The 24742-nt window shown below is 47.4% G+C and overlaps 3 protein-coding genes across 13 annotated transcripts; all 3 read left to right on the top strand.

The window, feature by feature from the left end:
- Positions 1-296: 296 nt before the first annotated feature.
- On the top strand, positions 297-5736 carry pgrmc2 (progesterone receptor membrane component 2). The gene is made up of 3 exons (XM_056425513.1): positions 297-1910; positions 3405-3560; positions 4411-5736. Exons 1-3 carry the CDS (start codon positions 1541-1543, stop codon positions 4506-4508), a joined length of 624 nt encoding a protein of 207 aa, XP_056281488.1. The 5' UTR covers positions 297-1540; the 3' UTR covers positions 4509-5736.
- A 2226-nt stretch (positions 5737-7962) lies between these two features.
- On the top strand, positions 7963-14431 carry jade1 (jade family PHD finger 1). Of its 6 annotated transcripts, none has more exons than XM_056426164.1 (11): positions 7963-8042; positions 9091-9167; positions 9731-9786; positions 9975-10132; positions 10327-10511; positions 10592-10803; positions 11091-11258; positions 11425-11541; positions 11623-12219; positions 12720-12873; positions 12962-14431. In XM_056426164.1, the coding sequence occupies exons 2-11, from the start codon at positions 9107-9109 to the stop codon at positions 13813-13815; spliced, it is 2562 nt and encodes an 853-aa protein (XP_056282139.1). In that variant the 5' UTR covers positions 7963-8042; positions 9091-9106; the 3' UTR covers positions 13816-14431. The 6 variants fall into 6 exon arrangements, with proteins under 6 accessions (XP_056282139.1, XP_056282140.1, XP_056282137.1 ...); XM_056426165.1 differs by lacking the exon at positions 7963-8042 and adding an exon at positions 8043-8101; XM_056426162.1 differs by lacking the exon at positions 7963-8042 and adding an exon at positions 8049-8341.
- A 555-nt stretch (positions 14432-14986) lies between these two features.
- g2e3 (G2/M-phase specific E3 ubiquitin protein ligase) lies at positions 14987-24452 on the top strand. Of its 6 annotated transcripts, none has more exons than XM_056426170.1 (17): positions 14987-15670; positions 16133-16313; positions 16591-16653; positions 18007-18104; positions 18372-18473; positions 18695-18819; positions 18897-19062; positions 19253-19359; positions 19814-19930; positions 21484-21608; positions 21778-21871; positions 21956-22150; positions 22240-22394; positions 22921-23105; positions 23186-23358; positions 23437-23642; positions 23814-24452. In XM_056426170.1, the coding sequence occupies exons 3-17, from the start codon at positions 16611-16613 to the stop codon at positions 24110-24112; spliced, it is 2190 nt and encodes a 729-aa protein (XP_056282145.1). In that variant the 5' UTR covers positions 14987-15670; positions 16133-16313; positions 16591-16610; the 3' UTR covers positions 24113-24452. The 6 variants fall into 6 exon arrangements, with proteins under 6 accessions (XP_056282145.1, XP_056282146.1, XP_056282141.1 ...); XM_056426171.1 differs by having other exon boundaries at positions 14988-15670; positions 21980-22150; XM_056426166.1 differs by lacking the exons at positions 14987-15670; positions 16133-16313 and adding an exon at positions 16776-17915 and having other exon boundaries at positions 16596-16653.
- The last annotated feature ends 290 nt before the right edge of the window (positions 24453-24742 follow it).

Genomic DNA, 24742 nt, shown 5'->3' with positions numbered 1-24742 from the left:
TATAAGGGTAGCTTTTTGTTGTTGTCAACAAAATTGTATTCGATCACACGTACTCCACATTCGAACATTTAGAAAACAACGTATATAGGCTGAAAACTTGATCGGTATTTCATCTAAACTAAATGTTGTCTTTCTTTTGGTGATGTTTCATTCGCCCTGAGCAACTCAATCAAGGGGAAAAGGTACAATACGCTAAAAAAAAAAGGGGAATGGGCGGATCTGCGAATTCTGGTGTTAACTAGTTAACTCTCTCTGCTCAAATTGTCGTAAAAGAAAAACACAGTCAATATGCGGAAACCCAAATGTTATTATATTAAATCAAATTCAATGCATCTGCAAGCCCCCAAAATGAACACATACACTACAAAATCAAACCCACTCAAAACGAAGTATAATCCCCGGATCCCGACAGTCCCCAAAGTGTTTGCAGTCCCCCAAAACAAAATTAATGACTGCACGCGCACACACCCCCTCCCCCGAAAAGCCGGCAAACAGCTGACCGACCAGGCGGAAACGTGGCGAGGCGCCGCGTTCAATCCCCGCGCTACTTCACCCTAGTCCGGTAGGTGCTGGGCCAGTTCACAGTGTTCCTGCGCAGTCTTCTATTAGTGATCCCGCCCGTTGGTATAAATCCAAAATAGAAACAGTCGCCGGATTGCTGCTGTTCTGAGTCCGCTCAACAAGACCGCCGCCTGTCAGCGCGCGCCAAACAAAAACAAACTTGCGTCACCTCCCCCTCGTCACCTTTTATAACCCGTGACACGTACAAATAATAACAATAATTATAATACAGGACAACACATGATCCCAACTCAATACAAGTGTATGCGAGGCTGCGTCTATCGTAACTGGGTATTTACGACACTGAAGTAAACGTTAAATACCTCAAAAACTGAAGGGGGCGCTAAAAGGGAAAAACTACATAGTGGGGCTTTAATGAATAAGTGTTCAGAAAGTCTAGAGAGCTCTCCCGTTGTTTATGGGATGTTTATAAAAGGAGGTCCACTATGAACATATAACATCAATATAACATCACGCCTCAGCTATAAGCACATACAAATAGAACAGCACAAGTGTTACTTTTCTCCAAATAATGAATTAGTCTCATATTTTTTACTTTCATTATTTAAGTCTTGATACAAGTCATAATAATGAGATATTAAGTCATAATAATGAGATATTAAGTCATAATTATGCTTACACCGTTTATATTTAAAAAAATTGAAAACATTTTGTTAAACAAACAAAGTTGTTGGTGTGAGATATTTGGAGTCTTGGTGACGTGTTTGAAAACGTCACTTTAAAAACACGGGAACGACATTTTACATTTAGACCCGAAATAAAAGTCACTGATTAATCAAATAACAATCAATCGATATTAAAACCAAACCGCTCCCCATCGCGGAACAACAACAACGCGACGTAACAAACATCGCACGCTTCTCGTTCAACCGGTGGTTCCGCTTTTTCTTCTTCTCCCGCACGGCCCCTGAACGCAGCATCGGGCCCAGGGGCGGGTGAGGCTAAACCGGAGAGCAGCATGGCGGACGATGGAGACAGCGCGAGCGGACCAGTCGACGCGAGCGGCGGCGGCGGCGGCGAAGGCGGCCTCGGGCTCTCAGGCCCGGCGGACGAAGCGGACGGGCTCGGCCTCGGCGCGGTGCTGCTGAACGCCGGGCTGCTGCTGCTGCTGGTGGCGGCCTGCGTGGCGGCGTACCGGCGGTGGGGCGTGCGGCTCGCGGCCGCCGCGGCCCAGAGCGACGAGGCCTCTGCGCTGCCCAAGATGAGGAGACGGGACTTCTCGCTGCAGCAGCTGCGGGACTACGACGGGCTGCGGGACCCGCGCATCCTCATGGCCGTCCACATGAAGGTGTTCGACGTCACCAGCGGGAAGAAGTTCTACGGGAAAGGTGAGTGGAGACGGTCCGCCGGTGGAGCTCCGAGAGCCGGGTGAAGGCGGCGGACGCGTCCCGCTCGCTGGGAGTCGGTCCCGGACGAAACATGCCAGCGTAGTTTAGCTTAGCATAGGCTGTGTTAATGAACGGGACGGCTAGCCGCGAGCTAACTAGCGCCGCTGACGGGGTTTAACGTGCTTTGGGAGGACACTGGATATGTGCAACTTTTAAAAAGTTAAACCTGGAGGTTTAAAGTGGGACGTGGACGCGCGTGAACCCGCTGGACGTGCACGCACGCGTGGCTGCAGCCCGCGCAGCTTGTTTACAATGACGGCGCTCACCGTGCATGAGCACAGCAAGAACTTCACCACGTCATATAAATGATTCTTCAGAACATCCGTGTTGTGATTATTAGTTATGAGCAGCGAGAGGCTTCTACATATTTACTTCAAGCACATTTTAATATTTACTTCCACAAAGCACATCATTTTCATCTTGACTTAATGTATTATATTATTTACTTCCACAGAGCAGCGCTTCAGTCTAGTTTCTCCCCACACACACGCTCCCCCCAATAAACTATAATTATTCACACACATTCCCAGCAGTGACACGTCTGCTACTCGACACACGGGTCCAGATCAGGCGGACCGGTGGGTCCGGGTCAGGCGGTCCAGGTGGCTCACCGGATCGGCCAAGGCCACGTCGCAGACCGTCTGGTTTATCTGGTGGACTTCAGGCTGTTGTGCAGCTGCAGGAGTCACTGAGGAGTTGTTTTGTTTGTGTCGCGTATGAACCATGAACTAAAGATCATTTTAGATGTTTGGTAGGTTTTGATAGTTTTGAATTATTTTGGTTCTCCAGCAGAACGTCTTTCACCTGGAGGATGTTCTCCTGGTGTCTGTGGCTGCAGGGTCTCACATGCTGGTCTGGTGGAGGTGGAGGTGGAGGTGATGATGATGATGATGGGGTTCTTCTAGAGGAGTTTTAAAACATCCAGGAGGCTCTGGGTGTTCAGGGTGTTTTGAGGTGAATGTTGGTAGAAGTTCTACAATCCGTACACTTATGACCTCCTCTGACCTTTTGACCCTCACATCAGAACAGGAGCAGCTTTAAGTGGGTAAAGTTCAGAGAGAAAGAGGAGGGTTCTCTATCAAGATGGACACATGAACAATATATGTCATGTGACCAGAAGGAATCTCCTCCTGACTCCTCCTTGTGGTTGAGGGAGATGGTGCTCGCTGCGGGGACATCCTGAGAAATTAAATGTATATGTGTTTATGTTTTTGAGGATGAAAGTGAATTATTAATAGCAATAATATCTAGTTTCTCTAATTCATAACCTGCGGTACCTTATTCATATATACTTAGTGTTCACTTGAGTTACTAAAGCTGTGACCAGGGAGGCCGTATGTTCTGTGTTGGGAGAACATGTGTAATGTGAGTGTGAACCGGACCCAACAGGTCTGGGTCAGCAGTAGATTCTGACCCGGTCCTCTTTCCCCCCAGACGGTCCTTACGGCATCTTCGCGGGCCGGGATGCTTCCAGAGGCCTGGCCACCTTCTGCCTGGAGAAGCACATCCTGAGGGACGAGTATGACGACCTGTCCGACCTCAACGCCGTGCAGATGGAGAGCGTCCGCGAGTGGGAGATGCAGTTCATGGGTAGGAGGCGGTACCGGGGCATTACCGCGTGTTTAAAACCAGGACTTTAAAACTGCTTCCCAGATGATGAGACCTGAAAGCTAGAAGAGGAGCTTTAGAAGATTACATGTGGAGTCATATATATATATATATTATTAAATAGATATATTATTATCATGTATATATTATACTGGACAAGATTCACTCCAGGGAATGAATTACGTCCATTATTAGGACCCTATTGACATCGTAAAGGTTATTATTCTGTTCTTTATTTTAGGACATTGCGGAACTTAAGAAACCCCAAAAGTCTCCAAACTCATCGAGCTCGTCAGGTTCTGTGAAACTAGACGTTTGATATCGACGTAAACTTTGGGTCAATAAAAGCTGCTCTCTAGCGCCCCCTCAAAGTTTGACCGGCGACGCCCCTCACCCAGAATGTCCCATTGTCTTGACACGTCTCACACATGTCCACTTGGTCCTGCTCTATGAATAAGCCTCTCAGACCCTTAAGCTCCGCCGACTTAGATTTCTCGCCATTTTGAATTTAGTGAAAAACACATTGACCAGTTCTCCTCCAGCCTGGATTCACACCAAACTGTATGTGCATCATGAGCGAAGCTCTGTCACTTACAGGTGTAAACAGCTTTTTGATATCTTATTGTGTTGAGGAGATATGGTCCAATGAACCTCTTAGGGGCGTGTCTTGTGTTCACATAGTCACAGCGCCCCCTACTGGCTCAACTGGACTTGCTCCAATCTGCTCCACACTTGTCGTGCTTGTTAAGTGTCCCGGTCTGAGGAGATCGACACGTCACTTTTCATTCATCACTGTTATTTTATTTTTTAAAGTGAGACTTTGTTGTTCCAGAAAAATACGACTACGTGGGGCGGTTGCTGAAGCCGGGCGACGAGCCGTCGGAGTACACGGACGAGGAGGACGTCAAAGACCACCTGAAGCACGACTGAGCGCCCCCACCTCCACCCAGACCACCTCCTACCTGCCCCCTATAGTAAACCTCCACCTCCTGAGTCTGTCTGGTGGCTGTCGTGGACTCAAGACTCCCCCCCCCCCCAAGAGGACCACCAACAGGAAGCGGATACCTTGGCCGAGGGCTTCTTCTTTTAAAGGACAGAAACCTGGAGTAGGAGACCAGTGGTGCCGTTTGATGTATTTGAAAAACAACCACAGATTATTGTAGTCATTCTCCAGACGGGGGGGGGGGTTCGTTGGTGTGTGGAGGTCAGTCATTGGTCGAAGACCATCAGTGGATCGGGAAACGGATTTCTCTTGTTTTTTTTATCTTGGTCTCGTCACATCGCACTTGAATCTGCTTCAGCTTGGGAAAGCTTATCAATCAATCGATCACTTCGTTCTGATCCCTGTTGTAGTGCCGCACTACTCGTCCTCTTCGTTTGTCACCATGTGATTGTTTCTGTTGAGCAACATGGAGGGAGGGGGTCTTTTATTTTGAAATGTATTTTTATTTTTTGGGATGGCAGGAGGAGGGGGAGGAGTCGGGGGGGGGGGGGGTCAAAGGTCGTTGCCATAAGAAACCTGTTTGACCGCGTCAGCCGGATGAGACTCCCGATGGATCAAAGGGAAGGGGGAGGCGGTCCTGATGGAGCCATTGTTTACACGAGGAGAGAGAACATGGTCCAAGTATTAATTGTGCCTTATTTAGTTTGTCAGTCCCGGGGGGGGGGGGGGGTAGGTAGGTAGGTAAAGGGGGAGGAGTTTAAGAAGGCCAACATCTCCCCACGTCACAGACTCTGTACATAGACGTATGAATTACTCAGTGTTACTGCCATATTTATGTAGTTGATGAACTCCAGATATGTTTAATGCTACGATGGCCAACCCCCAAAACCCAAACCCATGGTTTGTGTTCTCCCTCTTTATTTTGGTTCTACCCCCCTGACCCCATGACCCCGTTCTAGGGAAAACCAACCCAACCCCAACAAGGAGTTGCGATGAGCTGCAGGCGGACCGGGAGCTGCTCCTGGGACTTTAGTTCTCAGACGTTATCCTGTAAATATATATTATCATTTTATTAAAGCATGTGCAACATAAAAGTGAGCTATGCCGAATTCCACCACGTTGTGTATTTAAATGTTGTGTGTGTGTGTGCGCGTGTGTGTGACAGGCAGGAAGGGATTTGTTCATGCATAATAAATCGATTTGGTTAATAATTGACGACGTCTGGAGTTTATTGTTCACTAAAATCTTTAAATGGAAACTTTAATGTATAACAATGAGCAGAACTGTCATTATACATGATAAGTCATAATGAACGTTCAGCACGAGGGAAGGTAACGGGAAAGGAGGAGAGGTAAGATGCCGAGAAAGATAAAATTATGGGTTTAAATAACACAAACGCGTCATGTGATACATGGAAATTAATATTATGTATTAGTCCAGCAGTGGAAGATGTTCAGTATTACAGCAGCAAAGAAACTCTAGTAAACTCATCCCCTTACTCTATAAAGAAATGTTTTTACAAAGCAGGTAATTAATCATTTCAAAACAAAGGCATTATAAGGAAATACAGTAACATGTATATCTCCCTTTATTAAACTGAAGGATGTGAAAACTATAAAATAATCAATAACTTAATATTAAGTTAAAGCTGAATTGGGGGCAAGAGAACATACTTCATTTTAATACAGAATTGTAATGGCTGGTCTTGTGCCAGTTTATATTATCTTTATTATGTGTAATATTGTAATGGTAGTTTTCCCTCAGAGCTACGCAGCTCAACAGCGCCCCCACTGGGGCTGCGGATGATCCCGGAACTTCACCATATCGCACATGTATATATATATTGCTGTGTAAGCGTGCGGGCGTGCAAGAGTGCTAATCCACGGAAACGTGCGCATGCATGTGCACATGTATTCCAGTGAGACTCGTCTCTGTTTCTAATCAGCGAGAAGCCGAAGGAGGATCAGCTCTAGGGGCAGAGATCGATGACCCGTCGACCGCTTCTGTCCCGCGCTCCTGAACGCACCACCGACATCTTTGGATGTTTGTTAGGGAAAATAAACTAAATATAATATAATATAGAGTCCGTCTTCGTCTGGACTGGAACCTTCAGACTGCTTCTGCTGCGACGACATCGGTGCACCGATACATTGATTACTAAATGCATTGATTACTTTATGTATATATATATATATATATATATATTACGTGTTATACATTTTATATATATATATATTATATATATAATATAATGTATAAAAATATTAATTTATAATGTCTTATGTATTATATACATATATATATATATAGATATATATACATATATATATATATTCTGTGTGATATTAAGGAGACAAACAAAAACATTAACTCTAACATTGACCTAAATAAATAAATAATCAATTTAATTAAAACAAGTTAAGATCATTCTTTAAAGACGGGATGCATTCTTATTATTAAGACAAACAAGATAAACATCATAAAAATTACTGAAATGAAACTAAAATAGCGATACATGAATACAAATATATTAAAGAGTTCTATCTCAAATGTACTTGTAATTAAAACAACTTACGTTCATTTAAAGTGTCAAAGACCATTTGCTAAACTAAATTTATTTGTATTTATTTATTATTATAGAGAAAAAGGAAAAAAACAAGACATTAATCCCATAAACACCAAAACTAAAATAAATTTAAGATCAGTCTTTAAACACCATTTGTGTCCTTATTAATTCATTCATATTATTATTGAGCACATACCACAAACCAGAAAACCGACAGAGATAAACAAATACAAATTTGTGTAATTTTGTTATTGTGTTTGTGAAAACAACAAAATATTAAAAACATTTTTTTAACAATATTAAAAACAAAAAGTGTGTTTTTTAAAACACTATTTTTTTAAAAGATATTTTTTAAACAATATTTAACAAAAATAATTTTAAACAATATATTTTTTAAGAAGTTGTTAAAAAATATTTGTTGTGTTTTTTAAAAACATTTTAAAAAATAATTTTAAAACAATATTGAAAAAAAAATTGTAAACAATATATTTTGTAAGTGTTTTTAAAAACAATATGAAAAAAAGTGTGTTTAAAAAAAAGAAGTTTAAAAAAAGAGTGTTTTTAAAAACAAAATTAAAAACAAAGTGTGTTTTTTGTTTTTTTTTAAACAAATTTTTTTTAAAGAGTTTTTAAAACAATATTAAAAACAAGTGTGTGTTTATAAAAACAATATTTTAAAAAAGTGTTTAAAAAAAAAAAGTTTTTAAAAAGTGTTTTTAAAAACAATATTAATAACAAAGTGTGTGTTTTTTAAAACAATATTTTAAAAAAAAGTATTTCTTAAAACAATATTCAAAACAAAGTGTGTTTTTAAAGGGCAGTGAGGTGCGTTCCTCCGTGAGGAGGAGGCCCGGGGATCCTCCCCCGGCCGCCGCCCCGTGTTGTGTTTGTGGAATGCGGGTCAAGCGGAACTCATCGAAACTCAAAACACCGGCTCATCGGCCTGAAGGGCTCCGTATGTACCTTCACGTTCTTCTTCCGACTCACAAAGAAGCGTTAAGTCGTCGTGTGCCTGTATAAGTATAAATATATATACATATATAAATATATGTTTGGTGTGTTTTTACCGGAATGTTTTTTACGGTCAGGGGAGAAGAGAAAAAAGAACAAGAAAAAAAAGAAAACACGACGTGGTCATTTTAAAATGGCGCCAAACATGGAAGAGAGTACTCACTGACGTACACATAGCCTCCAGCTAACGGGCGGACCGACGTCGCTAACCCTCTCAACGGACAAGACTACGTCACGTTAACGGTCCGAGCAACGGCCGTTGAGATATCAACCGCCACTTTATCTTTGTATCACTTTATTTGATTTATTTGTGAAGTTAACGGTCGTGGAAAACATGAACACGTACAGGTTCGCGGGTGTGGGTGGCTCGTGCGTTGCGTAACGTGGTGGATAGGAGGAGTTACGCTACGTACGTTAGCGACGTTAGTGCAATTCAAATAATGCCACGCTGCGTGCGCAGCTCTGATTTGAACCTTTTGGTACACTACGCTTGCTTCTCTCGCTCGCGTGCACGCGACCCCCCCTGCCGAGGATTTTGCTGCTCGTCGCCGGCTGACTCGCCGTTTCCGTGCGCGTGGCTCTTGTTTTTGTCGTCGTCGCTTCTTCGGTGAGTAGTATGTAATACGCATGCGTCAACACGGCTCCGCGCTGTCAGATCAGCCTGGAGACCGTTGGGCGACAGAGCCGCCTTGTTTACGTTCTAGAAACTACCGCTTTGGGAGTAGAATAGAGCCTCGTGCACGTGGCGGCTGCAGATGTGTCTGGAAGTTAAATGATTAAGAGTTAGTTAGTTTAATATATAGTTAGTTTGTTTAAGATATTTCTTGTTTTTACATGGTGCAAACTTTACTTGCAATGACTCTGGCAGGGTGTGCTATGACGTCATGTCAGTTTTTGAGTCATTCCCAAATGTAATAATATGTCTTTATCATGTCATGTTGTCAAAATGAATCCTTTGTTGTAACTCCACCTCCGGTCTGGTTGGTGTGCAGTGTCCCGTTGACGAAGATGAAGAGGAGCAGGCGCTCCAGCAGCTGCAGCAGCAGTGATGAGGACTCCGATAACGGAAGTAAGCAACACGTTGTCTCTGCTGATTCATGTCAGTCCACATGTAGGCCGCCGGGCGAGGGCCGTGCTGCTGCAGAGGAGAGGACCGCGTTGACCCTCAGATACCACAACACACAGTAGATTCTTCACATGCCGGGTCCATGTGCAGTCTGTACGTCTTCTTTAGGTAGTGTGTCCCGTCTGTGTTTACTTCACATTCAGGAAGGAAACCAAGAGAGAGGAAAGGAAAGAAGGATGCCAGGTGGACAAAGATTAAGGAAAAACCAAAGGAGGTCTACAATCTGAGGGACACAGAGTAGGGACACGCGGCCCTTTCAGTACAGCCTCACAAGTCAGACAGAGAGACAGACAGACGGACACATTTTTGGGGGTTTAATTATTGTCCAGACTCTGGAATGAGGAACTGACCCGGAGCTCTTTCTGTGACTTTGAGGCTTTAAAAATCTTTTTTTAAGTTTCACTTTTCTACGTTTTTGCTCGTGAGTGAATGTGTTCCAGAGGTTCTTTAACAAAGCAGCAACAGGAGAGCATGAGGCGTTTAAGGAACTGTCGTTTCTCCTCCAGGTAACTCCACCAGCTGGTCTCAGCCCAGGAGGGTCCCGGGCCAGAAGCCCTCTGAGGTACGTGATGTCGAGTCTCTTTACATCCAGGTCCTCACGGCTAATGGAGGAGAAGTCCTCCAGATAAAGTCTGTAACATTATTTTGTGGCTGGAGAATTTGTGCTGGCCACATATTTCACTCGTCAGTATTTTGCACAAAAGAGTCGGATGCTTCACTGTTGCATTCTGGGTGACTTTTGTTCTGCAGGTTTTCCGGACTGACCTGATCACCGCCATGAAGGTGCACGACTCGTTCCAGCTGAGCCCGGAGGAGTACTACGTCCTGGCCGACCCGTGGCGGCAGGACTGGGAGAAGGGGGTCCAGGTCCCCGTCAGCCCCCAGTCCATCCCTCAGCCCGTCACCAGGTAGGGGGCCAGGCCAGCACCGGTGGTTCAGATGGGTTCAGAGAGGCTGTCAGACCAAACCAGTCCAGAACTTTGCTCTGATGGATCTATAACGTTCCGCCAGAGAACAGGTCTCCTGCGTGTGATGCCGTCAGAGATATTTTGAGCACCATGAGTCGTTAAAGAGAGATTCAAAGTTGGTGAACTCGGTGCAGGGAGCTGGCCGACAAAGGGAAGGAGGTGATGTTCGTCAAGCCCAAGAAGCTGATCCGGACGTCGGGCGCCGAGGCGCTGGGCTACGTGGACATCCGGACGCTGGCGGAGGGGATGTGCCGCTACGACCTGAACGAGGAGGACGTGGCCTGGCTGCAGGCCGCCAACGGGGAGTTGGCGGAGATGGGTGAGCGCTTCCTGTACGACACCTGCACTGAGACTGAAGCACGGACCGACCGGTAAACCTTTGACTCCCGGCTCCTCCAGCTGTGCCGCCGCTGGACGAGATCACCATGGAGCGGGCGATGGAGGAGTTCGAGCGCCGCTGCCACGAAAACATGACGCACGCCACGGAGACGGAGGAGGGGCTGGGCATCGAGTACGACGAGGACGTGGTGTGCGACGTCTGCCGCTCCCCCGACGGGGAGGACAACAACGAGATGGTGTTCTGCGACAAGTGCAACATCTGCGTGCACCAGGTCAGAGGTCAACACACACACCGTCACTCGCTGGGCAACCACAACTATTGATGGATTCAATTGAAGGCGTTCGGTGCTTTCAGGGCGTCGGAGCGTCGGAGCGTTGGGGAGTTCTGGGCCTTCAGGGTGTTGGGGAGTCCGGTGTGTTCAGGGCGTTGGAGAGTTCGGGGCGTTCACGGTCAAATTAACATTGATTCCGTACATGCATTTCATGTCACATTCACGGGCTGGGACACACACACACACACACACACACACTGCATTGACCCCCTGCCTCTGGCCACCAGGCGTGCTACGGCATCCAGAAGGTCCCTCCGGGCAGCTGGCTGTGCCGGATCTGCGCTCTGGGCATCCGGCCGCGGTGCCAGCTGTGTCCCAAGAAGGGGGGCGCCATGAAGCCCACCCGGAGCGGGACCAAGTGGGTCCACGTCAGCTGTGCCCTGTGGATCCCAGAGGTGACTCCCACCACACACTGAGGCTCTCTCACAGTGGTCGATGATCGATCCCTGAGGATGAAACTCTTCATCTGAATATTATCAGACAACATTAGTTTTCACATATTATTATTCACCTTTTATCTCTGGGTGGCCGTGAGTTAATGCCGACCGTGTCGCTCTGCAGGTGAACATCGGGAACCCGGAGAAGATGGAGCCCATCACCAACGTGTCCCACATCCCCAGCAGCAGGTGGGCTCTGGTCTGCTGCCTGTGCAAGGAGAAAGCCGGGGCCTGTATTCAGGTGAGCATCATCATCATCATCATCATATTACTCCTCACATTAGTGAGTAATGTCCCATGATGCTCTCTGTTTCTTGTGCAGTGTTCGGCCACAAACTGCCGGACCGCCTTCCACGTGACGTGCGGCCTCCTGGCCGCGCTGCAGATGAGCACCACACTCACGCAGGACGACGAGGTCAAGTTCAAGTCCTTCTGCCCCAAACACTCGGGGCTGGAGGGCGCCGAGTGCAGGGCCCGAGACTCTGGAGGCGAGGAGGAGGAGAAGGAGAGCGCCGGAGACCAGAAGGTCGGGAGGAGAGGCCGGGTGAGAGGGGAGGAGCAGCAGGAGGCCGCCTCCCCTTGCTCCTCGGCCCACGTGGCTCCTCAGCTCACCGACCTGGAGCTGCTCGCCTGCCGCCAGCAGGAGAAGAGGGTCAGCCTCCGCAAGCTCAAGCTGCAGGAGATGGAGGAGGAGTTCTACCAGTTCGTGGAGGCGCAGGAGGTGGCCAGCTGCCTGAAGCTGCAGCAGGAGGTGGTGGACTTCCTGTTCCAGTACTGGAAGCTGAAGCGCAAGGCCAACTTCAACCAGCCGCTCCTCACGCCCAAGAAGGACGAGGAGGAGAGCCTGGCACGCCGCGAGCAGGAGGTGCTGCTGCGCCGCCTGCAGCTCTTCACCCACCTGCGGCAGGACCTGGAGAGGGTAGGTTTCTCCTTCACCTCCTCCAGAGCGCAGGAGGAGGGCGTGAGCAAAGGCCAAATAAATGGAGACGCATTCCCAGGAGTTTGTTTCTTTGTAGATTTATTCACATGAGACGAGAGGACATGACATCATTAGAATGTTTTAGAATTATTTAATAATATAACATCCGACTGTTGAGAGTTACTGGAGAATAAAAACGTTCTGCTGCAGAAGAAGCTGCATTCTCTCTCCTGACCACCAGGGCTGCTTTAGGGCGGCTACAAGTTGATTGACAGGTCTCTTTGTCACTGCTCAGTCCAGATACGGTCACTTTCTGTTCAACCTAACCAATGAGCGGCGTCGACCTTTTCTAAACATTCTTATTTCCATTCACGTCTCTTTCCAAAAGACATTTCTAAAATGAAACGTCATTAGTCGTGGAGAGTAGAGGACTCACCTGTACAAACGAGTGTTGGGTTTGATGGTACGTGGCTGCTAGAGAACCTGCTGCTGCTCCTCAGGTGCGTAACTTGACCTACATGGTGACCCGGAGGGAGAAGATGAAGCGCTCGCTGTGGAGAGTCCAGGAGCAGATCTTCCAGCACCAGGTCTTCCAGCACCAGGTCCGCCTGCTGGACCACGAGATGCTGGACCACCAGCTGCTGGACCACCAGGGTGAGTCTTCTTGTTGTTGAGCCACAATTATACACATTATATTTATGATGTATCACAGGGATCGTGAGGTTCTTCTGCTCTGTTGCAGCCGGTCCTCCGCTGAAGGACTTGGAGAAGCTCTTCTCTCCGGGCTGGTTGTCGTCTCGGGGCGCCCCCCCTCGCTGCCCCGGGACCCCCTCGGGGCCCAAGACCAAATCGTCGACTTTAAAGCGTGAAAAGGGGAGGAGCCTCTCTGACTCGGCACACTCGAGCTCCCGGGTCCAAGAACCAGACCCCCGAGTCGAGACCCCGTTCCCAAAGTTTCACAAGCCGCAGGTGGTTCAGGAGACGGAGTGCCGGAAGGGCCTCAGGAGGGAGGCGGAGCACGAGGCGCCCGCCAGACGGAAACGAGAGAACGAGCAGGAGGAGAGGAGGAGGAGGAGGAAGAGGAGGAGCGGCGGTGAGGCGGCGCCGGAGAGCGCCCCCGGCCAGGTGAAGAACCGGTTCGGGTTGAGACATCTGGAGAAGACCGTGTCCATCCGGCTGGTCGACATCAGGAACTCCGACAACAACGACTTCTTCGCGGACGAAAGGATGATCAAAAGAAGCCCCGCCCCCCCGGCGGTGACGAGCGCCGCTAAACCCAATCGGGCCGCCGAGGGTTCGGACGCCACCGGCGGCCGGCTCAGGAGAACTCAGGCGACGGGTGGCCATCTTAGAAGCTGGGGGAAGTTCAGGATCCCGAAGAGGCGCGAGAGGCCTCTGACGGAGGAAGGGGAGGAGCCCTGCAAGCCGCCACTGGCCAACACGCCGTCGTACCCGAAGACCAGACACCGAGCGGAGAGCGACGGCGAGGCCGAGCCCCGCTTGAAGCGATGCCACTCCCACCAGCTGAGGGGCGACGCGGCGCTCTGCCGGCGCTACGGCTCTGACATCATCCGCCGGGGTGTGATGGCGTCCTGATGGCGCCACGAAGGCGTCCTGACGGCATCTTGACGGCGTTCTCATGGCGTCCTGATGGCGTCCCGGCGACGTGTGGGAATGCGCTGCACCTTTTTGTCATGAATCATAAATACAAATTAATAACAGCTGATATATTTATTTTTTATTTGTATTATATGTAAATCTGGGAAATATTTTACTTTATTTTTGTTCTTCTCTAAAGTCGAAGGTTTGAGACGCTGTCAGGCATCATGAAGTTAGTTCTAGATTGGTAGTAAAACTCGACTGCTCTTCATCATCGTCATCTTCATCATCAGCTGAGACTCTTACAGCTTCTGGTTCTCATCCAACAGCCAACAAGATCTTTGTATGGCCACCAAAACTACAGAAAACACACAGAACAGAGAACACAACACGGAACATACAGAGAACACACAGAACAGAGAACACACAGAACCTGTGTCGTGATGAGGTTCTGGTCGTTGTGGCTGACTTGAGGACTTTGAGGAGTTCTGTCTGCTACCTCAATAAACTGAGGAGGTCTGGACTGTTTAAAGTTCTTCATGCTATTAATTCATCCGCAGCTGTTTTGGTTAATCATTGAATTCATATTTAAAATAAAAACATTCTAATTCAAGATTTTCAAGTCTCAGTATTTACTGCTTGTTCTGTATTTACAGGGTTTCGGACCGTTGGTCAAAGTCCTGTTCCCCTGGGGAGGGAAGTCTCAAATCCTCTTCAAGTCTCAGGATGTTTGTTGAAGGGATGAGAAAATAGAATATGAAAAAAGTTAATAAAAAGTATACTATTTAGATAAAAATCACAGTGCAGTATGTAAAATCTTTCTTTTTGAATATCATAGTATGTGTAACAAGCTCCGAGCTCGAACGTTTCCAAAATTGACTGCAGTGCCAACCCCACCAAGGTGAAAGCTGTCCGGGACTCTGCCTGCCCCAGGACCTGCCGGTTCACATATTGGGGCGCCCACCCTCCGGCACCAAAGGATGAGCTCACTCTTGATATATTTCGTAATATCCTTTATTACTTTGCAGACTCCGCCTCTGCGCTCCTCTTTGAGCCTGCATGCCGATCAAACATCATAGAGGGAGGAGACACTCATCACCTGGCTACGACGACTCTTACCGAGCAGGTGAGATCCAGGAGGGAGGAAGAGTAATGTGATGTTAAACACTCCCTCAGGGCAGATCGAGACAGAACACCGAGTCCACCACGCATGTCTCATTGGTAACTCCTCCTTCCTTCTCACAGAAACAGCAGAGCAGCCACAGTCCAGCCCTCGACAGAGAGCAGCTACTTCCTTCAGGGTCCTGTAATGCCCACTACTGGTCTCCAGTCTCCCAGTTTCACCTCCAGTGTTCCTGCACAGCGACTGGCTCCTCCCACCAACCTGACAGCTTCTGGACAGAAACCAGAAAGTGGTCAGTAAAGCACAATGTGAGTCCAGGAGATCAGGAGTGACGCAAATCCTCTTGTACAGGTGCAGGTGAGTCCAGCAGCTCTGCCCGGTGAGCAGGTGTTCCTCTGAGCTTCTCCAGTCCAGGAGAGCAGACTCCTGGCCTCCACACTGGAACTCTCTGGTCCCCAATGGAGCATCCATTGACCCTCAACCTGAAGGCCCCGTGTGACCCCATGAAGCACACACGGACTTTAAAGAAGAGACTCCACACAATCTACACGGAGCAAACAAGACCTGCTGCTGTGGAAAATAAAACATGTTTTCTGTCTGGGTTGACTCATGAGCGTCACCTCAATCTGGTTTCGATCACCCGTCAAACGAGTGACTGTTGATGGTATTACACACGTTATGGAGTCTTTATTAAAGGCTGGTGTGAAAGTCAAATGTAAGGATTCACCGGTATGTACACCGAACTGAGTTTGTGAATGGGTGAATGATGTCATGTGTTAAAGCGCTTTGAGTGGGGAAGACTAGAAAAGATCTATACAAGTACAGTCCATTTACCATTTATGTTATATTCAATTATATTGTATTATATTATATTATTTTTATATTATATTAAATTGTATTATATTCAACTATATTGGATTTTATTACATTGGATTATTTTATATTAAATTATACTGTATTATATCATATTATATTGGATTATATTGAATTATATATTGAAGTATATTATATTATATTAAATTGAATTATAATTTGTTATATTACATTTTTTATATTAATTTTGATTGGATTATATATTAGGTGTCATTATATTGTATTCAATTTAATTTGTTATTGGGTATTATTGCAGGTTAAGATAATACTTTATTGATCTATAAGTATAAATATATTCTCTACCTGTCTGCCTTCCAGCCACCGAGGGGCGCTAAAGCAGAAACCCGTCTACAAACAGCGACTAACCCCCGAAGAAGAAGAAGCGGAACCGGAAACGTGCTCCTTTTGTTTTGAAAGAAGGAAATTTAAAAACTCAACGGATAAAGTTCAAACAAACAAGCGGAATAAAACCACACGAGACGACGCGGACACACCGAAGGTTCTTCATTTAATAATCCTGATTAACTCACTTGAAGTCCATGTTTGTCTTTTTTAGACTTTAAAACAATATGTTTACTTGACGTCAGATGTCTGTGTATGACTTGTTGAACACGGTTATAACGTATCAGTAGAACCAGCAGCTCTTTTATAAGTGCTTTAATTGCGTGGCTGTTTTGAACTTGTGTATTGCATGTCTCTAAAGCACTGTGAACCTGCTTTTTAAAAGTATGATTAAATACTATTGTTATGAATTGTATTGATCTGTGTCTTTGCAGAGCCGTGTCCTCACACCAACATGAAGAAGAAGGAGAGGAGGACGAGGGTTGCAGACGAAGAATGTGAGTGATCGACTGTCATCAAAGCTAACTGTCAGAACGAAGAGGAAGTCCTTCTTCTTCTTCTTCTACATTTTCTTCCTCTGCTTGTTCTTGTTCTACTTTTTCTTCCTCTTCTTCTGTAGCTTGTTGTTATTGTTGTTGTTTTTGTTCTTCTTGTTCTTCTTCCATACCTGCAAACTTGCAGTGAGACGCGGAGAAAAGTGTGAAGTGGTGCTCTTCGCAATAAAACATCTTTGATGGACGTGTCGCGTCTCGGCCAATCAGCGTTCAGATGTCGACATCGTTTGGGAAGTTAGGTTAGCTTGAATGTCAGCCCGCTACATCTGCTGCTGTCACGCTGCACGGTGTAGCGATGCTAACAAAATACCCGTACGTTAAACACGATGTGATTTAGCATATTTTTAGTATCGATACTTCATTAAGAGAGCGATCAGAGCGCACGCGCTGCTCCGTGTCGAGCTGTCTGCGCACACTGCGCTGCGCAGCTCACAGCGAGAGAAGTGGCGCAGCTTTAGAGACTTCGGCTTAAAAAATAAAAAGATGCCAGAAGTGAAATGTTTCAGTCTGTAAAGTTCTGTAACTCTACAGCTGCTCATCCTGATGAACTGTGGATCATCTGGTCAGAGACTAACGGCCTCATAGTGTATCATCAATGCCATGATGGAACCATGTAGTTTCATTCATATCTGGCTGTATGAATACTAATATTACTGTCATTTGTTAAGTGTTGAAAAAGTTGGTAAAAAGTGAACCATACAGATGTTTTATTTATTACTATTATACATAAATATACCAGTCTCGTATTAATGGTACCATATTGTTTTTATGGTATTGTATTGAATTCTGGTATCGGGTATCATGATATTTATGGCAGGTATGTAATATGTATAGAAGTTATAATATGAGTATCGTGACAAACAGGTAGAGACAGAACAGATTCAGGGAGAAGTCCATGAGGACTGTTCAGGCCCAAAAAAAAGTAAGTTGGTTCATGAATGACTTTAACCATATTATATATAATGACAATGTATATTTGTTATTACTATCATAGGGCTGAGTCAGAGCGGAGGACCTTTTGTTCTTAAACTGTTTATTATCATTATTTAGATTTGTGGTCAGAACAATAAAATGACTAGTTGTGGTTCTAAAAGCTTTGAGGCTTCAAACAACGTGGATGTGGTGTGGTGACAAAAGAAAGAAAAGAAAGTCACCTGCACCCCCCCCCCCCGTTGTCACCTTTTTCACCCCTCATGAGTTTGCAGGTATGTCTTCTGTAGCTTCTTCTTCTTGCTCTTGCTGTTGTTCTTGTTCTTCTTCCTCCTCTGTAGTCTTTACCTGTGCTGTGGTGTGCAGGCTGCGCTCTGTGCCGGCTTAGTGAGGACGACCCGGCCGTGTTGGGGGAGAAGATCACACTGAAGGAGCACAAGCTCTCTGTGCACTACTTCTGTCTGGTGAGTGTGTGGTGAGGACATCACACCTGTCTCGTGTGTGTGTGTGTGTGTGTGTGTGTGTGTTGTTTACTTCATTTTCTGCATGGAAGAATATGATTGATGTAATATATGTTGTACTATGAAAATTCTATCAAACAATAAATGACGTGTGTCTTGTAAATACACCTTTTTTAAAGGATGTTTAGCCGAGTGAAAGATACACCCAGGTCTAAACGTCCTGATCATGTCCAACGTGTCGATTACTTACTGCCTCATCAATCAAATCAGCTGACGTCTTGTGGAGTGTACCAGCGAGGAGAGGAGGACGAGGGCGTCTTTGGTTTCCTGGTGGAAGACATCAAACAGGAGATCCGCCGCTCGGCTCGACTGGTGAGCAGATAAAAGAGTTCTTAATCTACTTCTCTTTTTATCTATTTACAGTGTTTTTATTATCAGTTTAAAGTGTTTTTATTATTCTTTTACTGTGTTTTTAATGTGTCATTACAGTATTTTTTATTTGTGTTTTTACTGCATCTTCATTTGTTTACGTGTTTTTACCGTGTGGTTACGTTGTGGTTACATGTTGTTACCGTGGTTACCGTGTGTTGCAGGCGTGTGGCGGCTGTAAGAAGAAGGGCGCGTGTGTGGGCTGTAACGTGCGGAGTTGCAGGAGGATGGTCCACTTCCCCTGCGGGAGGAGACGCGGCTTCCTGTCTCAGTTTGAGGGGCACTTCCCGTGAGTCTCATCACAGCTCAATGATGACCTCTGACCCCATGAGGAGGTCAACGTGTCCACCCCGTCTCTGTGTCTAGGTCCTACTGTCCAGACCACAGTCCCACCCAGTCTGTGGGGGGGCTGGACCTCAGTCTGCCTCAGTCCTGCTCGGTCTGTCTGGACGCCATCGATCCCGTCCTCAGCTTCTCGGTCCTCAAGTGTCCGTCCTGCCACGCCAGCTGGTTCCACCGGGACTGTGTGCAGGTCTGACCTCCGTCTGCACCTGAGAGCTGGAGGGCACGAGATAATAATACATCTGTGAAATAATAATGAATAGTATATAACTCTCCTGTCTGCGCTCCTCTGTCCTTCTGTGTGTCCTCCTGTCTGCGCTCCTGTCTGCGCTCCTGTGACCTCCTGTCTGTCCTCCTGTGTTCTCCTGTCTGTGCTGCAGCGTCAGGCCCACAGCTCCGGGCTCTTCTTCTTCAGGTGTACTCTCTGCAGCAACAAGCAGAGCTTCCAGCAGGAGATGCTGCGGATGGGAATCTTCATCCCAGAGAGGTAACCACGCAAAGGATTGTGGGTAGAATGAGGCTGCGTACACTCGACTCCACGCTTATCTTTTGCTCCCACACTGCTCCGCTAGTACGTCTCATCCGACGTGAACTCTGATTGGTCGGGATGCCAGAAGACAACAAACAGCTGATTATTGATTGACAGGTTACTTCAATGGGATGACAGGCGTCACCGTTACATTCTACTGCTTTTAGTGAGCGGCCAGTAGAGCGGCTAGTAGAGCTGCTAGTAGAGCGGCTATTTATCGGCAAGGAGAGCGGCTAATTAAGCGGCTAGTCGAGAGGCTAGTAAAGCGGCTAGTGAATTGCTAGTAGAGCGGCTAGTGAACTGCGCGGCCAGCAGCGGTATCAAACCTACGGCGGTCTACTTTAAAACAGTGTAAATGAGGGTGGAGCTTAAGAGACCATTTTATTTTTTTGCATTTCTTCTTGTCTTTCAGAGATGCATCATGGGAGTTGGAGGCAAACGCGTACTCAGAGCTGTTGGAGGTCTACGAGCGCTGCGACGCTCTCGTCTGCCTCTCCAGAGACGGGCGGTCGCACTCTGCCAAGACGGGGTAGTTATTATTATTAGTATTATTTATAAACACGTCAACAATTGTTAAAGAGGAGAAAGAACAATACAGTATTTATATATTATTATCAGAGCTACCAATTCTCACGGTTTCGCTGTGTGACACACGCTTTTGCATGTTTTCACGCTCTCACGCCACACAACCAATTTCTCACGGCAAAAGAAATTCTGATTTTGGGCCGAGGCGCGTTGGTTTCTTTTCAAACTCCGCGACGACAGATGGCGCTAAGGAGCGCATCTGTAAACCTATTCGCTGCATAGACATCCTATTTACCCCAAAGAGTCCCGAAGTTAGCAACAGAAGAAGATTTTCAAACAGACACAACGAGCAGAGACTGCGGTGTGTGAATGCAGGGCTCTCAAGTGTCACGCATTGAGTGTGACAGTCACGCATTTCGGTCTTACGTCACGCACTCCCGCCACACATCGTATTTCTCACGCTGAAAAAACTCTCGGCTATTTAATGTTTTAATGTGCCGCAGCGCGCAAACATGAGCTGCCCTCACCATGGGGGAATCAAGCGCTCCCCTGGAGTTCTGCTGTGAGGTGCCACTTATCAGCCAAACAAAAACAAAAAAATGGGCTACACAATAGCCAATCAGAAAAAAACGTATCTGTTGTATCTGGGTAAGATTTAATCCAGCAACCAATGAAAATAAAGCATCCTGGATAGATATGTCACTCTTGCCTGTCTTCAAAACTTAAGAGCCCTGTTAATGACATGTGGTTCAATTAAGTACTCACTCTCTTCAACTTTAAATCTTGAAATAATTCGTTGTGTTTGTGCGTGTGATTTTGTGAGGTGATGTAAACTCAGCTGTCATAAGGAGCAGCAGGAGAGCACCGTGTTAACCTCTTGGTATCCTGCATGCTCAAAACATCAGAGCATTGTTTGTTAAGGTTGCCCACATAGCATGTATCACTTTATTTGCAGGCCTAGGAAAAGGACCCTCTCAAAAAAATTTCAAACAGCTCTTTGAACAAGTAAGATGTATTATAAAGAATTTTACATAAAGACAGGACATTTGTGCAATAGAATTAAGCATGTTTTTGTAAATGAGAGAGTTATTAAAAAACATTTTAAATATTTAAGGTAGCAAAGATGCCTCGTAAAAGACCTTTGCCAGGCCAGAATGCAGGGTATAACATGGGTACAACATGGGTACAACATGGGTACAACATGGGGACAACATGGGGACAACATGGGGACAACATGGGTACAACATGGGTACAACATGGGTACAACATGGGTACAACATGGGGACAACGCCACATTAATTCAAATTTCCTGATATTTGAGCCACCACCGTGTGTGGCTGCGTGCGCGGCAACATTTTGGTCACCCCCGACAAAATCTCACTCCAAGCTTTTTTGAAAAGTTGGCAGCTCTGTATTATTGTATGTAAACAAAAGAGTCCTAGCTGCTAGCATGATGCAATCTTGTGTTGCATTGTGGGTACTGGGCACCAGGTGTTTTTAAGACGTGTGTGGATTCTTTGGTCCGAGCAGAGTGTGACCATGTTGTTGTTGTTTCAGCTGGTTTGAGGTGATCCGTTGCCAGCTGTGTGGCTCCAGAGGAACTCACAGGAAGTGTTCTGTGTTAAAGTTGGACAGCAGAGTCTGGGCCTGCAGCGACTGCACGACAGCCACGAATGGGAGAGGTAGTAGCATGTGATAGCATGTAGTAGCATGTGATAGAATGTGTTAGCATGTGATAGAATGTGTTAGCATGTGATAGCATTCGATAGCATGTGATAACATGTAATAAGCGTGTTATAAACGTCTCCACTTCTTTTCATTGTTACTGATGGTTCATCTCGTCTCCTCCAGCCTCCCTGATTGCGTCTCCTCAAGGAGGTCAGAGGAGGAGTCTCCTCTCCAAGCGCCACACGTACCCCATCCACTCCTCCATCAGCTATAAGAGGTACTCAAACCTAACGCACATCTCCATTAACCGGGTGGCGTTCCAGGTGTTGTCATGAATGGTCCCATTACATTTGATTGACAGCTCTCTGGACCCTCCCTCTCTCAGACCATACCTACCGGTTGGACCTGGGTCCCCTGAGGGGGTCTTGCAGGCTCTGGGCCCCCAGCGGTGTCCCATCAGTGTGCAGGTGGAGGTGGCCGGGGACCAGGCCCTGTCTGCAGGGGTGGAGCTAGTCAGGAGGCCCGACTTCGACCCCTCCCTTACTCTGTCCGTCTGGTGAGCGGACAACAAGCGCTCCTCTGTGTGTCAGTGTTAGTCTCCACCCGGGTATTGAGCGCATGTTCACTTACGGCGTCTCCGTGCAGCTTCACAGACGACCAGCTGACTACATTTCCCAGCAGCCTCCGGGACGGCGACGCGGCCCGGCAGTACTTCCTGAAGCTGCTGGTGCAGCAAATCCAGGACTGTGTGGTGTTTGAGGGTCCAGACGGATCCAAGAACCTGGCGCTGGACTCCCAAGGTACGGATCTCCTTCAATTGTCTATTAAAACCCTCTGAACACGTGATGGTCCGTGATGGTCTGTGATGGTCCGTGATGGTCTGTGATGGTCCGTGATGGTCTGTGATGGTCCGTGATGGTCTGTGATGGTCCGTGATGGTCCGTGATGGTCTGTGATGGTCTGTGATGGTCCGTGATGGTCTGTGATGGTCTGTGATGGTCTGTGATGGTCCGTGATGGTCTGTGATGGTCCGTGATGGTCTGTGATGGTCCGTGATGGTCCGTGATGGTCTGTGATGGTCTGTGATGGTCTGTGATGGTCCGTGATGGTCCGTGATGGTCCGTGATGGTCCGTGATGGTCTGTGATGGTCCGTGATCGTCCGTGATGGTCCGTGATGGTCTGTGATGGTCTGTGATGGTCCGTGATGGTCTGTGATGGTCTGTGATGGTCCGTGATGGTCCGTGATGGTCTGTGATGGTCCGTGATGGTCTGTGATGGTCCGTGATGGTCCGTGATGGTCCGTGATAGTCTGTGATGCTCTGCAGCCCTGCGTGAGGACCTGTACTTCGACGTGGGCTGCCTGCTGGCCTTGTCTCTGGCTCATGGTGGACCCCCCATCAGCTTCTTCTCTGGCGCTCTCTACCAGTGTCTCTTCAACCACCCGGCCAACCGCCCGCTGGCCCTCAGTCACATGACCCCCGACACGCCCGCCACCCTGCGGGTCACCCGGGTGAGCGCCTCGATGACATCACGGGGGGGCGTCATCCAATCGGATGGTTGAGATTTACTGACCGATCGGCTGGATTTCAGATCGCGGAGGCGGAGTCTACGGACGAGCTGGTCTCGGTTGTGGCGGCGAGCCGGGAGTTCCTGGAGGTGGCCGGCTGCAACCGACCAATCAGCAGCCTGGAGGAGAGAGAGGCTCTGGTGGAGGACCTGGTGGGCTTCACCCTGATCACCAGGATGCAGGAGCCACTGCAGAGGTAGAGCGCTGCCTTCAAGGCCCACGCACGCACAGGAAGTCACAGCTTCAGCTCACGTGTGTGTGTGTGTGTGTGTAGGCTCCGTGAGGGTCTCCAGACTCTGGGGGTCTTTGAGCAGGTGCAGTTGTTGCCCTCGGCGTTCCTCGGGGTCTTCTGTGACAGTCTCCTGTCGGCTCAGCTGCTCTCGCAGGTCTTCAGGGTCCTCTTCTCCCAGCAGGAGATCCGGCTGAGCAGAGAGACGCCTGTCTCCTCCTTCTGGAGACGCCTCCTGCTGGACTGTGGAGGTAGAGACCGCTCGCTCTGGATCCTGGTCCTCAGGAAGCTCCCTCATGTTGTTCTGTTCAGGATTTATTTAAAAGATCAACAAAACTCTGAAGGCTGGAAATATATTTACCTCCTCTCGTCTCCGCTCTCGTTCTTGTTTCCTCTCCTCTTCTCTTCTCTCCTCTCCTCAGTTGGGAGGAGTTCTATCTCCCTGCAGGACCTTCTTCGTTTTGCTACAGGAGCTGAGGAGCTCCCAGCAGCCGGCCTCCTCCCCCATCCCTCCATCTCCTTCCTCCACCCCATGGAGAGAGGAGGAGGAGGAGGAGAGAGGGGGAGAGTCAGAAGGAGGAGGGACGAGGGTCTCTTCCCTCAGAGCGAGCCCGGCACCAACCTCCTACTCCTGCCCGTCTCCTCCTCCTACCAGGCTTTCAAAACCTCCATGGAGCAGGCAGTCAGCCACCACGTGCACCTCCTGTCCCCAGCCAGCTAGAGGACAAGGAGAAGAAGGAGAAGAAGGAGAAGAAGGAGGAGGAAGAGGAGGAAGAGGAGGACTTTGTGATGTTCATGTTTTTCTACTCCCGTTTCTCATCTTCTTCACCAATGATGAAGATATTTTCGGAGCTGTACATAGTTTGTATTTTGATGAACACCGAGAGACAATCACAGGCCAGAGTTTTGATCTGATCGCCTGGGATGTTCAAATATAACCACAGATATACATTTACAAAGTTATTTATTTAAAGTAGTGAGTACTGTTCACTGCTCAGCGCGGTCGTGTCCGTTGACTTGTTTGCTTGTTTTAAACTTGTCATAAACACAAATGAACTGCTGCTTGCTGCTTGATTTCTTCACCAGAGCACAAATACACAGAAGATCATCATGGGCATGATAATTATGTGTAATTTACATCCATTAGGAACGTTGCTGCTGCATAATAATAATAACTTTATGGATACAAAACTTTCAAAACAAAGTGACAAAGTGCTTCATGTGATTTCACCAAGATTACAGCACACCAAACTAGAACGGGCACTCAGTAGAGCGCATACCTTCGCATTTCACAAGATTGGGCATTGAATTATGAACATTTTGGCAATAGTTGCATGCCAATTGAATACAA

The sequence above is a fragment of the Pseudoliparis swirei genome, chromosome 11 (genome assembly GCF_029220125.1).
Source record: "Pseudoliparis swirei isolate HS2019 ecotype Mariana Trench chromosome 11, NWPU_hadal_v1, whole genome shotgun sequence".
NCBI classification, from domain to species: Eukaryota; Metazoa; Chordata; class Actinopteri; order Perciformes; family Liparidae; genus Pseudoliparis; species Pseudoliparis swirei.
The sequence above is the reverse complement of the archived record's forward strand: the minus strand, read 5'-3'. Positions and strand labels throughout refer to the sequence as shown.

What these genes read in the sequence shown, in the direction of transcription:
- jade1 (XM_056426159.1), top strand. Translation starts at nt 8,539, where the DNA reads ATGCCACGCTGCGTGCGCAGCTCTGATTTGAACCTTTTGGTACACTAC. An exon ending in TTGTCGTCGTCGCTTCTTCG is followed by an intron (nt 8,706 to 9,090) that starts GTGAGTAGTATG and finishes GTTGGTGTGCAG; the next exon opens with TGTCCCGTTGACGAAGATGA. An exon ending in CGGGCCAGAAGCCCTCTGAG is followed by an intron (nt 9,787 to 9,974) that starts GTACGTGATGTC and finishes TTTGTTCTGCAG; the next exon opens with GTTTTCCGGACTGACCTGAT.
- pgrmc2 (XM_056425513.1), top strand. Translation starts at nt 1,541, where the DNA reads ATGGCGGACGATGGAGACAGCGCGAGCGGACCAGTCGACGCGAGCGGC. An exon ending in GAAGAAGTTCTACGGGAAAG is followed by an intron (nt 1,911 to 3,404) that starts GTGAGTGGAGAC and finishes CTTTCCCCCCAG; the next exon opens with ACGGTCCTTACGGCATCTTC. An exon ending in GTGGGAGATGCAGTTCATGG is followed by an intron (nt 3,561 to 4,410) that starts GTAGGAGGCGGT and finishes TTGTTGTTCCAG; the next exon opens with AAAAATACGACTACGTGGGG.
- g2e3 (XM_056426166.1), top strand. Translation starts at nt 17,828, where the DNA reads ATGTGGTGTGGTGACAAAAGAAAGAAAAGAAAGTCACCTGCACCCCCC. An exon ending in GACAGCCACGAATGGGAGAG is followed by an intron (nt 21,609 to 21,777) that starts GTAGTAGCATGT and finishes CGTCTCCTCCAG; the next exon opens with CCTCCCTGATTGCGTCTCCT. An exon ending in CCTGGCGCTGGACTCCCAAG is followed by an intron (nt 22,395 to 22,920) that starts GTACGGATCTCC and finishes GATGCTCTGCAG; the next exon opens with CCCTGCGTGAGGACCTGTAC.